Source organism: Lissotriton helveticus, chromosome 11 (genome assembly GCF_964261635.1).
Source record: "Lissotriton helveticus chromosome 11, aLisHel1.1, whole genome shotgun sequence".
Taxonomy (NCBI): Eukaryota; Metazoa; Chordata; class Amphibia; order Caudata; family Salamandridae; genus Lissotriton; species Lissotriton helveticus.
The window spans coordinates 262,214,023-262,226,688 of NC_136072.1; the positions used below are offsets into that span (position 1 = coordinate 262,214,023).

The 12,666-nt window shown below is 42.3% G+C and overlaps 1 protein-coding gene across 1 annotated transcript in view; it reads left to right on the forward strand.

Annotated features, from left to right (window-relative positions):
• Window positions 1-12,666, forward strand: part of LOC144790776 (G2/mitotic-specific cyclin-B3-like) — a 336,268-nt gene that overhangs the window by 153,335 nt on the left and 170,267 nt on the right. The window contains exons 8-9 of the mRNA XM_078665471.1: window positions 5,385-5,477; window positions 10,084-10,221. Coding sequence (XP_078521597.1) covers window positions 5,385-5,477; window positions 10,084-10,221 — 231 coding nt within the window. The remainder of the gene's footprint in view (window positions 1-5,384; window positions 5,478-10,083; window positions 10,222-12,666) is intronic.

Genomic DNA, 12,666 nt, shown 5'->3' on the forward strand with positions numbered 1-12,666 from the left:
GCCTGAAAGAGTACTGAACAGATTCGAGAAACCCGGTTTAAAAAAAGGTCCTCAAATTTCATTAACAAAGAAGAACTTGAGAGACTGTTTTATACCACAATTTGTGTTCTTCATTCCTGGTCGAAAATTCTGTTCCCCGGATGCTTAAGGTAGAGTGTGTTGGTGTAAGGCATGGAGCTCAGATCGTGCTTTTCCCACATGTGTATCTCCTTTTCTTCATCTTACTTGTTTGATTGAGGACCAGAGATATGGCACTGAATATTGTGAATTACCACAAGGGTGGGGGGGGGGGGGGGTGGGGAGTCCTTTTGAACTTCTGTTGCATAACCAGGACTTTATCGGCATGTTAGGATGCAAATCTGGCTGTCACTGGGATTGCTACCTTCATTTCACGCGTGCCAAACTAAAAGTAAAGTCCACATTTGTAAAGCGCACAATCACCCGTAAGGGTCTCTAGGCGCTGGGGGCCGTCGGGAAGATTAAGCGAGCTATTGCCCAGAGTCACATGGTGCTGGGCTAACCTGCCGCCGGAGCCGGGGATCGAACCGTGGTCCCCAGATTCCAGCGTCAGTCGTCCTGGCTGCGGCGCCACACCTCTCCCATAAACTGAATTAACTTGCAGTATGTTGCATTGTATGTTGGCTGAAAATTAATCTGTGGATTGGGAAAAATGAATGGTTTAAATATTGCTTGGAAGGCCCAAAAAACTAGCGTACATGGATTGACGTAGTACAGTGTTTTTTTCTTCTTCTTTGGGATATACACCAGTCTCCTATTATTGACACACAATTTGCCTATAGATGGGATAGGCAAAGGTATTGCCTCCTTTAGACTTGTCCATTTATTGTCTTGAATGTTTGAACAAGGATTAATTGTTTGTAAGCACCTTATCTGAATGTAATTCTATGTCCTTATGTAGATGACCCACAATTCTACAGAGGCAATGAATGCACATTCTTGATTTATCCAGGCACTATTCTGTGGGGTGAAGACTTGGGTGCTGCCCTCAGAAGGCCAGCATTTGGGATAAAGACTTGATGCAGATGGCCAGGAATAAACCCCATATTGCAGAGGTGAATGACTGGTTGGTATTTGACACTGCTGTTCCTCTGGGAACAACATATTTCTTTCTATCTTTCTATGTGTCAGTCCCCTACCCCAAGTCCTGGATTGGCCTTTGGTTGGTCAAGCAGGGCATGGTAGCCAATGTCTAATCCATTATAAAGTAAAAAATGTGATTATTAAGTGTTGTGAAATCCGCTAGAACGCTCTTCCTAATTAGTGCATGGTTTCAGAAGCCTTGAAAGTGTATACTAGGGACATCTATCCATTCAAACAGACACTTTGTCTCAATCCATGTAGAGGTTACTGGATAACTTGGGAGTCCAGCTTTAAAAGTTTGAGTTTTATTTTGCATTCTTAGGACACACACCAAGAGTCTACTTTTGCAGAAAGAGAGGCAGAGACTACAATGTTGTGTGAGTGCAGACCATGAGACCTCTTCAATTATGTGTATGCAAAGTGGCTTGACAGTTATGACTCCTGTGCTTTGGAGAGTATTGTGCATCCTATATGACAGTGGGTACATGTGCTGTGGTACAAATTATACCCCAAATGTATTCTCTAGTTATTACATTAAAGGTTACACTGGTGGTCATCCACCTTTGTGAGCATGAGAAAGGTTTGCAAACTCCTTCTCAAAATGCTGGCATTCCTCAACCCAGTAAGAGTAGGCTGAAATCTGAACGTTCGAAGATTGTGTAGCTTCCGGTCATCTTGCCAGCCCTGATTGCTATTCCCTTTCTTTGCTCAATGATCCGGTGTTTTCATGCAGCAGTAGTCTGTATACTTGCCTTGCTTAAAATTTGGTTGGCTACTTATTTTAACCAACTTATTCGGTCCCATCTGTCTTCATTTCACTCATTTAACAATACCATTGCCATACACACATTGCCACAACCGTTACTATGGCTTCTCTGATTACCCACCTTCTTTTGGTCTGTTCACACACTGCTACTCTTATGTTGGTGCTGTGCAGTTGTGCTAGACCTGATATCCTTGATGTGGCATTCCTCTAAAATGTTTTGCCTACACCCCTCATTTGTGAGATTAGTTTGTTGGCATTATGACTCTGTGCACTTTACCACTATTAACCAGTGTATAAGTACTTGTGCCCTCCCCTAAAATATGGTACAATTGACTTTTATCCGATTGGCCCACTTAATTTACTTCTTAGTCCTTCATATATGGTACTACATGTACTCTCAGCCTGTAAATTAAATGCTACTAGTAACCCTGCAGTGCTCATTGTGTCACCCACTAAAGTAGCACCTAAATTAGGCATACGGTCTGGCACTGCAGCCTAAGGTGCAGTCTTTAAACTGCTATTTCAATATGCCAACAGTAACTTTTGCCAGGTCTAAACCTTATTTTTTTCTGACATACAAATCCTTCCAAAAGTAGACTCAAAAGACTCGTATGGCAGGGTGCATTCTATTTAAAAAAAGTTGGACAGGTGGAATTAAGTTTCATCTATCCTGGTATCAAAATTATTTTTCACTACTTGAAGGCCCATCTCACATTGGAGGGGGGTGGGTGCACACTGCCTCACTCTCCAGCACTTAGTTTGCCCTGATCCATCCAACACTTTCTTCAGTGTCCGGCTTTAGTTATCACCCTTGTTGGTGCAGCCTGTGCGGTGTATCTCCAGGCACGTGTTTCAGGATACATGTCCTTCAGTAGAGAGCAACACTTTTTTTGGGGTTACTGGAGATGCTGCCCAAAGTCTTGTCAGGTCTCGGTACCGCTCGCTGGGTGCAGGTGCATCAACCACAGCTCGTCCGCTTGTTAGCTCAAGGGAGCCTTTTCAAATCGGAAGGGGGTGGCCGCACACTGCCTCACACTCCAGCACCCAGTCTGTCCTGATGCATCATAATAAATGCAGTGCATGATGACACTTTCTTCGGTGTCAGGCTTGACACCCCCCTACCATCTCTCACATTGACTAACATTAAGTTGTGGTATTACTAAGTTTGGATTGGGAGCAGATAAAGGTTTGCTGTTCAGACTCAAACTCATTGTAATTCCTCTTTAATGGTTAAGTTGAATTTTAAGAAACAAATCCGGAAATGCCACTTTAGAACTTTGATTAATTTCGTGTCCTCATCATTTTTGCCTTCTGCCAGTGTTCATAGTCGCATCACTATGAATGTGTTGGTTGGTGGGGCTTGTGTATTGCTCCCAGACAGTGTCACATCAGGGACTAGGTGTGAGAAGGATGGGACATCGTGCCAGGTTGATTAGGGGCGGAGCTGTGCCCTGTCCCACTTGTACCATAAGGGGCCTGCACACACAAAGGAACCTAACACCAACCTATTGTGACCCCAGATAGAGTGGAGCCCTGACGAGGGAAGGGAAGGACTTTCCAGAACCAGATGCAGGAGTAGGACCGGGCATGCTCTTGTGTACAAAGGCTTGCACCAGGTATAAGTACTGGATCCTCAGAGGCAATCTTTAGTACACTCCTGCACCTGTTGAAGATTCAGAAGGAGGACTGTGATGTTGCTGAAAGGTCTTCCTTGCTGCCCCCCTGTCTGAAGGAGGTGAACTGGACATGCTCTTTGAAACCCAGGACTAGCCCATGTGCTATTTGGCCCCCTCCTATGGAGCTACACTGACATAATCTTCTCAGACCCTGAATACTGCTGCTGGCCTCTGCAGGAGTAATTCCTAATCCTAATCCGTGCCATCAGGTCCTATACCGTTTAAAGTAATGTTGGTATTACTGCTCCTGCCTAACCCCAAAACTTTGAACTTCGAAAATGTTTCAAACAAAATTGCCAGAAGATCCAACAGAAGACTGATCAATCTGCCAGCCAATCCACCCAAGGTACATCACTGGTTGGCTTGAATTTGAGGCAGCTATCTCTGCGGCGTTCTCCACAGCAGTAAATCCGATTGAGTAGAACCTGCCCATATCGGGCTTCACTAAGCCTTCTTCGTCTACAGTCTGCAGCCTCTTCCCTCTAGGTAATTCTGAACTACAAAAACATTTCTAAGTCCGAAGGTAGAAATCTTTACTGGGCTCAATGATAACCCACCTGGCTAGGAAATACAGATATTCCTGCCCAGAGCTTTTCCAGTCGTTATGGACCGCTTCACTGAGACTTCATCCAGCGTTTCCATGACCTTGATAACTCATCTGAATACATAGCCTGCTGCTGTCCCCTGCTGAACTCTACCTCCCCTAGGAATGTTGCTTCAAGAAGTTTTGTAAGTCCAAAGGTAAACTGAGACTGAGCCCTATACATCCCTTGTATTTGACTCACGCGCAATCATGGTCAGACTTAACTTTATACTTCAACGGGTCTCACGTGACCAGATACCAGCTGTTGGCACTTTGAGCTTTTAGGCACTAGATTTCTTTAAAACATTTTTAAATTCATAACTGTTTCTGCGGATTCAATTGAATTCATTTTGGTGTAATTGTATTTATTAGAATTTAATCTATTTCTAAATTGTTTTGGGATTTTTCTTGTGTTGTGTTTTCACTTTAACTCTGTTTGAAAGCTGCATAAATACATTACACTTTGCCTCTAAGTTAAGCCTAACTGCTTTTGTGCCTGGCTACCAGAGGGTTCAGCACAGTATCTTGGTGGTGATTGTGGTTCCCCCTGTCATGGATTGTGATTGTCGACCAAGTGAGGCTTCCAGCTTCCTCAACCAATAACTTACATTCTTACAACTGCCTATGTTTGTCATTCTGCACCCACACCCCCAACCAATTGGAGTACCTAAGACACACACCTTACAGGTACCTCCGTGTCGATTGACCCTGCCTTTAGCATACTAGAAACCTTAGAACCTACCACAGGCTCTGCAGAATAAATGATAAATGCTGGGTAATTCTAATTATATTATTTGCCCCTAGCTCTCACATTGCCTTCTCCATTACTTCGCAAAACACTGCAACCCAGGGCAAGACAGATTGAACACTATGCCAACTATGCACTCCCGCATAGTGCAGCATGCTAGTGGTCCAAAAATGTGCTTTGGCTTCCACAATGTGGTATGAAACACTATATAAAAACTATAAGACAAGAGAATTAAACTTATGTATATAAGCATTGGAAAATCTGCATATAAAATGCTTCACAATAATCAATATGATAAATGATAATCTACTGATCAACTGGTGGACCAAATTAATATGTCCAAGTTTCAGAAATAGATCATTTTTATTTTGATACTTAAACTGTTTTATTCAGCACATCTTGCCTTAAATGTGCTCTTAGGTTACTTTTCATGTTATGTTAAATTGAACCTGCACTGAGGTCTAGAAGAAAAATCTTTAATCTCTCTTGTTAATTCACTGTACATTCTAGGCTGCTTTTCCTCTGACATTCTACATGCACAGGCAGCTGGACATTGGAGCTGGAGAAAGAACTGTTGTAGTAGACTGGATTGCAGAAGTGCAGGTATTGTGTGAAAAGTGCAGTGCTAACATTATTTTATTATTAGTGGACAGGCCTTTCTGAATGATTTGTTTCAAAATGATTTTTCAATTTCAGTACACTTGCACCAACATCCACAGCATAGAGATGGGGAAGCTTAAAATGCATCAAGGCTATCTTGCCAGATCTGGTCATCCGCTGTCTATCCTAAAGCAGACTATCATAGGTTGTTTTAAATCTGTCCTGGATTCATAATAGTTCACATATTGTGCTTCTATGGAGCCACAAGATATTTGACTCCGGTGAAGAAAGTTGAAAGAACGACATGCACTCTAGAATGTCCTTAACTAACATGCTCGATCGGTACTGCAAAAGACACACAAATGATGGTCAGAATGCAGAACAAATCAAACATTCACCCCCCTCAAACAAACTGGGTTAGATTGTTCTTTTGCTCACAATGCCACCCCAGTTTAGACCCAGCCATATGCAAATCGGTCTCGACCCTGCTCCCAAACTGGAGTGGCATGGTGAGCAAAAAAATTATGGATTTAACCCAGATCTTTGATGGGCAGTGTAAGTCTGACGATTTTTAGCATTCAGTCCATCTTCTTTTTGTGTTATTGAGTCTAATGCAGTCACTCTCTATCAATCCACTTCTTTAATAGTTTTCCATTGGAGGTCAACTCGAGGACTCCACTGATTTTAATGCAAACACTTTCATGGACAACTCACTAGAATCGTTGTCTTGAAAGTTGTCACATTCCATGTCAACCAGTGACACCACTGACTTTAATGTTGTCATATTCCAGGTCAGTTTGATTGAGCCCCTCTGAGTTTCATGTAGTCCCATTCCAGATTAAAGCAATGGCTTTTCTGACTGCTGTCACACTCCATGTCCACTCAGCGGTACAGTTGACTTTCATGCACTCCTATTCCAAATCAGGTTAAGGGACACTGATTTTAATTGAGTCAGATTCTTTGTCAACAGTATGGACCCACTGTCTATAATAGTAATGACAATTATATCTCAACTAAGTGACTGATTTTAAGGAATAAAACTCCAATTCAACTCAATGGTGCCTCAGACATTAATTGAGTTAGATCCCAGTTCAACCTGATAGCTGGTGTGGTTTGTATTTGTCTTCTCCTATAGACCACAAGCCATTAAACAACCCTTTTTCAAATTTACTTCTCTGCTAATAAAATGTGAAGTTCCTCCAAGCTTTATAATTTCCCTCCCGTTATTCCATCGCTAGATGGATAATGTTAGCAGATGCTCTCCATTATGAAATCCATAGACAATAAGTTGACCTTTGCAACTCCATCTCGTATGTGACCCATCTTACTTTAAATTGTTAAATCTTTCCATGTAAATGTTATACATGTGGTGAGCTTGTTTTCCCTAAAACTAAATCTGGCAAGAGCTCATATTTATGGCTTTTTTCCCATGTGTCCCATGTTTGGCTTCTTCAAATAAAACTACTCAGTTTCATGCCCAAACATTTTCTTTCCCCACCAAATCACTGGTTAGTACCATTGACTCTAATATCACAATATTATATCACATCACAAGATGTGTCCGAACTGCACCATTCCAATGTTTTTTTCTATAAAATCTAAAACCTGCTCCCACTGCGAGTTTAGAATAACATTGCATGTTCTCGTTAACTCACAGTATGACATGGTCAATACATTAGTCTATGGCCTCTCATTCTTCTTTGCTCTCTTTCCAAATCTATTCTCCGTGTGGTAGCTCACCACCTCAAAATTGCTAAACGAGTTAGTACGTCCTCCAATTTTGAGTAAACTGCACTAGCTTGATGTGGAAGCCAAATATTAAAAATGGCACGCTGCACACACAAAGTCCTTCAACTAGGGCTTTCTTGATACCCAAATAAACTGTGTACTTCTCACCACAGTGAAATGTAGACTCCGGCATAAGGTTCCTAAATCCTAGTAGACCAAGACTTTGAAACAATTATTCTGCTGCTAAACACCAAGATAATCTAACAACCTAGCAGAACACCTAAGACTTAACCCTAATCCGATGGCATTCCTAAAGAACCTAATGAAGCACTCCTTTAAAATATATATAGTAATTTAATGAAACAGGTATTGCCTCCTTCTAGTGGGCTAGAATGTTATTTTCTGTCACTTTTAAGCTATAAAAAGCGTGTTCCTTAGTCATAAAGAGTAATGTCGTTTTACCCTATTACATGTGTAGCTCTTCACTACCCTTGTGACTTTGTTTCTGCTATATAAATATTTGAAATATCTATTTTAAACATATAAAAATAGTACCACTAAACTTTAATGTTGTCAAAGCCAAAGTCAAGTCAATTGCGCCATTGTCTTTAATACAGTCACTAAATGTTGCTGTCAAATTCAAATGGGTTCACTTTGCTAGTCAGCTCAAAGATCAATTGACTTTATGAAGCCAGACTCCAGTGGCCCCAATGACCTCCAGTCAAATTCCAGGTCAGCCCTTTGGCACCATTTACTTTACTGGCGTCTCATCACGCATAAACTCAGTGATGCTATTGACTTCACTGCATTCACAATTCTGTTCCATTAAATGGTCATCTGCATTTAATTAGTCACAGTTTTGGCCAAGTCAAAGGTCCCACAGGTCCGTATGTAAAAATGTACATGTTTCCACCCTCTCTGAACACCGGCAGGAGCACATCAGTAACTTGCCAAAAGCCCTCAAGAACCTCACCAGCTGGTTCAGTGCATGCGCTTACACCCTGGCTGCCCTCAAGCACAACCTAATGGTAGGAGGGGACCACTGACCAGCTGGTACAACGAGGAACTCAGGCTGATGAAACACCACTGAAAGCAACTGGACTACAAATGGAGACCAATCCAAGACACCACAGGTAAAAATCTTTTCAAATCCACCCGAAGACGCTACCTTCAGCAGATACGGAACACCAAGCACACAGCTCTTACAGATCACATTGATGCTGGCACAAACCACAGCGAAGAACTCTTCACCATCAATTCATTTCACTATGCGTCTTGATGCTTCCAACAAGATTACCCCTTCACAAGATAGTTGCAACAAGCTCTAAAAAAAATTCTTTTAGAAAATCACCTCCATATAAGCCAACTTCAACCCTCAACCACTCTACTTCGCTATTGCAACTCAACTTCTCATCATGGCAAAGAATGAACCATGACCTTGTGCCCCCCCATCACTGCCGTCAACTATTAACATAAACCCCTCTGTTCCCATCTGACTCCCTCCCCCCCCCCCCCCACCCCCACACACCTTCAAAGAAAGACTCCAACCTATCATCAAAGCACTAAGACCCACATTCAATGCCATCATTGACTCAACCACATTCCTGGACATCTGGAAACATGCAACCATCCTGCCCCTGCTCCAGAAACCATCCACTGACCCAGCAACACACTGAAACCACAGATACATCTCCCTTCTACCATACTTTGCAAAGGTCTTCGAGAAACTATTCAACTACCAACTGATAGACCACCTCAATAACCACCAGCTCCTCGATACCACGCATTCCAGGTCCAGCCCCAACCACAGTACAGAAATGACACTTAATGACAAAGATGACATTTGCATGATCCTTGACAGAGGAGACGTGACTATCCTCATTCTCTTGGAACTGTCAGCATTATTTGATAGTCTTACAACCCATCCTCCTCAGGTGCCTGCACAAGAATGGCATCGAAGGGCCTGCTCTCCGCTGCGTCTTCTTAACAGTCAAAAGGTGTCAGCCGGGCACCATACTTCTCCGAAATCTGTAAGTTCCTCTGCCGAGTGCCTCAAGGCTAACCGCTCACCCCAACTCCTTTAACGCATATATGATTCCTCTGGCCAACATCCTCCTCTCCACGCAACTCATAGTCTCACACTTGGAAAAGACCCCAACATAGTAAACGAGTGCACTGCCTGCATTAATGAAGTCCCTAACTAAATGAAAGTCCGCTGTCTTCAGCTCAACACTGACAAGACCGAAGTAGTGATCTTTGGAAAGATCACCTTGCCATGGGACTCAAAGTGGTGCCCAGCTTAACTCCGGCCCCCAGCCAGCACCCACAACAGGAGCCTTAGAATCCTCATTGACAGGAAAACCGAACATGACTGCATACGTCAACTCTATCATTGCAACCAGCTTCCACACTCGGAAGATGGTGAGGAGGATCTTTAAAAGGTTCCTAAGCAACAGCAGAAAAATCCATTCATCCATTTTCTGTCTCATTCTCACCTACTCATCCAGAACCACAAACAAAATAAATCCGGACCAATTTTCTTTATCAATAATAATAATTTTCCTCATTTTTGGTGTGTTGAATTTTTGTGAAATCAGAAATAGCACTGTCATTTTTTTTTTTTTAAAGGAAATGATATGTTGTGTACTGGGAAGTAATATTTGCAAAAGGCAATTACATTTAAGCAATGTTGAAATTATTAATTTGCCTTGATTTAAAAAAGAAATACAGATCTTGCAAGAAAAAATGTTACTGCTATAAAATCCTATTAAGCAAAAGCTGCACATTGTCCTTCACTCCGTTGTCCAACACTGACACTTGGAGTCTGAATGTAGAAAATTGCCAACGGAATGTCATCTTACATTTTGTGCTTGTTTTCCAGGAAGGCTTTGCCTTAACGCATGAAACCCTATACCTTGCTGTCAAGATACTAGACCACTACCTCTGCAACCATCTCTGCTTGAGAAAAGAATTGCAGCTGCTTGGAATCGCTTCTGTATTAATTGCTGCTAAATTTGTGGTACAGTTTTATCACTTATGTTTTTTGAATGAAGTATAGCCATCAAATTAACTGACATATTTGCTCTAGGAATATCTTTAAAATGTATTGAAGGGACTACTGTTTGTTGTTGACAATGCTTCTTTTGCAAAATCCTCTTTTCCAAGTTACCCTTGGCTGACGTTTTACTAATGGTAACTGATTATGTGCATTCGTCCTTTCCGTCTTATCAATTGACCACCTACACCTAGTCCTAAGCTTTATTTGCAAATCACATTCAAAGCAGTCAAATAAGAGAGGCAGACACGCATACTCCACTGAGTTTGAGCAAAATCCCCTGCTTGCACCTATTGCAGCTAGTCTTTTTTTCTTTAAAAAAAAAAGCAGTTGTGAAACCCAAACTCCGCTCTAAATCACTTGACATGGTTGAAACATGAATTACACATTTGTGTTTACAAAAAATAAATAAGGAGGGTAAAAAAATGGCAAACAGGTCTGGTGAGATGAAGTAGATAATGTGATGTAAACAAATTGGTAGGATTGGTAGAACCCCCCCCCCAAAACCCTGTTCCATTGGCTGGGCCCCTGCATAAAGCTGTTCAACTCCTGGTATTTATTATAAAGGCCACCCCACTGCATCTCTGGTGTCTCAGAGTTCATGCTGCATTCTCTGATGGCCATGGAAATACTTACATGATCACATTAGCATGAGACAATCTCAGGAGGGATGGTACATGCTTGCTGCACTTTGGCTACCCATCTGTTGAATTTGTAATGCATTGCTGCACATGATGGCAGTGTATAGCATTCATTTGAAGGAGAACCCACGATTTGACCTGCTTCCACCTTTTAAGATCCATTCACAGTATGGACTGTGACTGACAAGTTGCTTCTCAACACCATCAAGTATGAGCAATTCAGACTTCCATTGGTAACAATGCACCTTATTCTCTGCAGCAGTATCCACACAGCCTGTGTGGTACTGTAGATTGGTAAGGGTGTGACACAGGTATAGTAGTAAAGGTTACTCCTTTCTGTTTAATTGCTCATGGAATTACATATATTGGGGGGGGTGTGTGTGTGTGTGTGTGTGTGTGTGTGTGTGTGCGCGCGCGCTTATAAAGCTCATACCTAGCTAGAGAGCAACGGAGCTCTGAACCTGTAGAAGTCCGAGATCATGATTTAGGATACTTCACAAGAAAGGCTTCTAAAATCTATGGAAAACCTATTGAAGCATTCACTACAAGATTATCCCAATGATTTTCCTTACCTCGAACTGGGATGGTTCAGCTTGGAAAAAGAAAATTCTGGTTACAGAGAATGGGCACTTGCATGAAATAGAAAAAGGACCACAAATTGAGATTTTCAAAAAGGGGAGTCAAACCGAAGAATTCTTGTTTGAATAGTGATCCTGGGAGGATACAATGAATGCCGCTGTTTATAGAAAGTAGGGTTTGTTTTTTTATTTAAAACACACAACGGGTCATAAAGCCATGTTTTGCTTGAACCTGCCAGTGATTAGTAATCAAGGAAATGAGTGTAGCTGAGCTATGGTGATGCCTGCATAGGTCAAAAAGGATTTTTGATGCAGCTTACTGAGCATGATGTAAGCAGTCCTATTCTCTAAAATTAACTGAACCCTAATTGTGTGAGGATCATGGTGCCTGCTTCGGATTCTTGGTTTACAGGCACATATGTGAGAAGTTGGCCTGGTATATTATGTTCACTATTCTAGTGAGCACCTTGCACCAGTCCAAACAACCCTTATGGTGATGGTTGTAAAGTCAACCTTATAGACCAGCTATCCTAGTGGTAGCATGGACAAAAGCAGTCTTAGGCTAAACTCAAGAGGGCCTGTGAAGCCAGCTGTTTTACTATATGCAATCCTTTAAATACCAAATGAAAGGACACCACACAGGTTATATATTCAAAATATAGATGTATTTATTTCTAAATAGATCCCCTTAACTCTTTATGAGGACAGGAGCACAAGCATATAACAAGTAAGTTAATATAACATACAAAAGTTGCACAAATATGGATAGGCCCTAGTGGCCCTTAAAACCATATACTAAAATAGTGGTACAAGAACCACGTCCCGAACAATGGTAAGGCCTAGGGCTTTCAGAATCGCTGGGGCTACACTGGACTAGGTTAGGGTGTGGGAGGCCCAGAGGATGCGGGTGCAGTGTCTAAATGCACATGCGTGCACCAATAGAAGTCAATGGATGCGGAAAGCACTCGGGAACTCGGGAGCCTGGGTGGAGGACTGCTGACCCCTTAGACCCACGGGGATTGCCGCCTGTCTGCCGCCTGCCTGCCCCACGCTGCCCGCTCCCACTGCCATCTGGGGAAGCGCTGGCCTTTGCGTGAGTGCAGGACAGGGAAACTACAAGCCCCAGCAACCCAGTGAACCACGTGAGGAATCGTAGCGCCAGGAGGCGCTTTAAACTTCCGTCAGCCCTG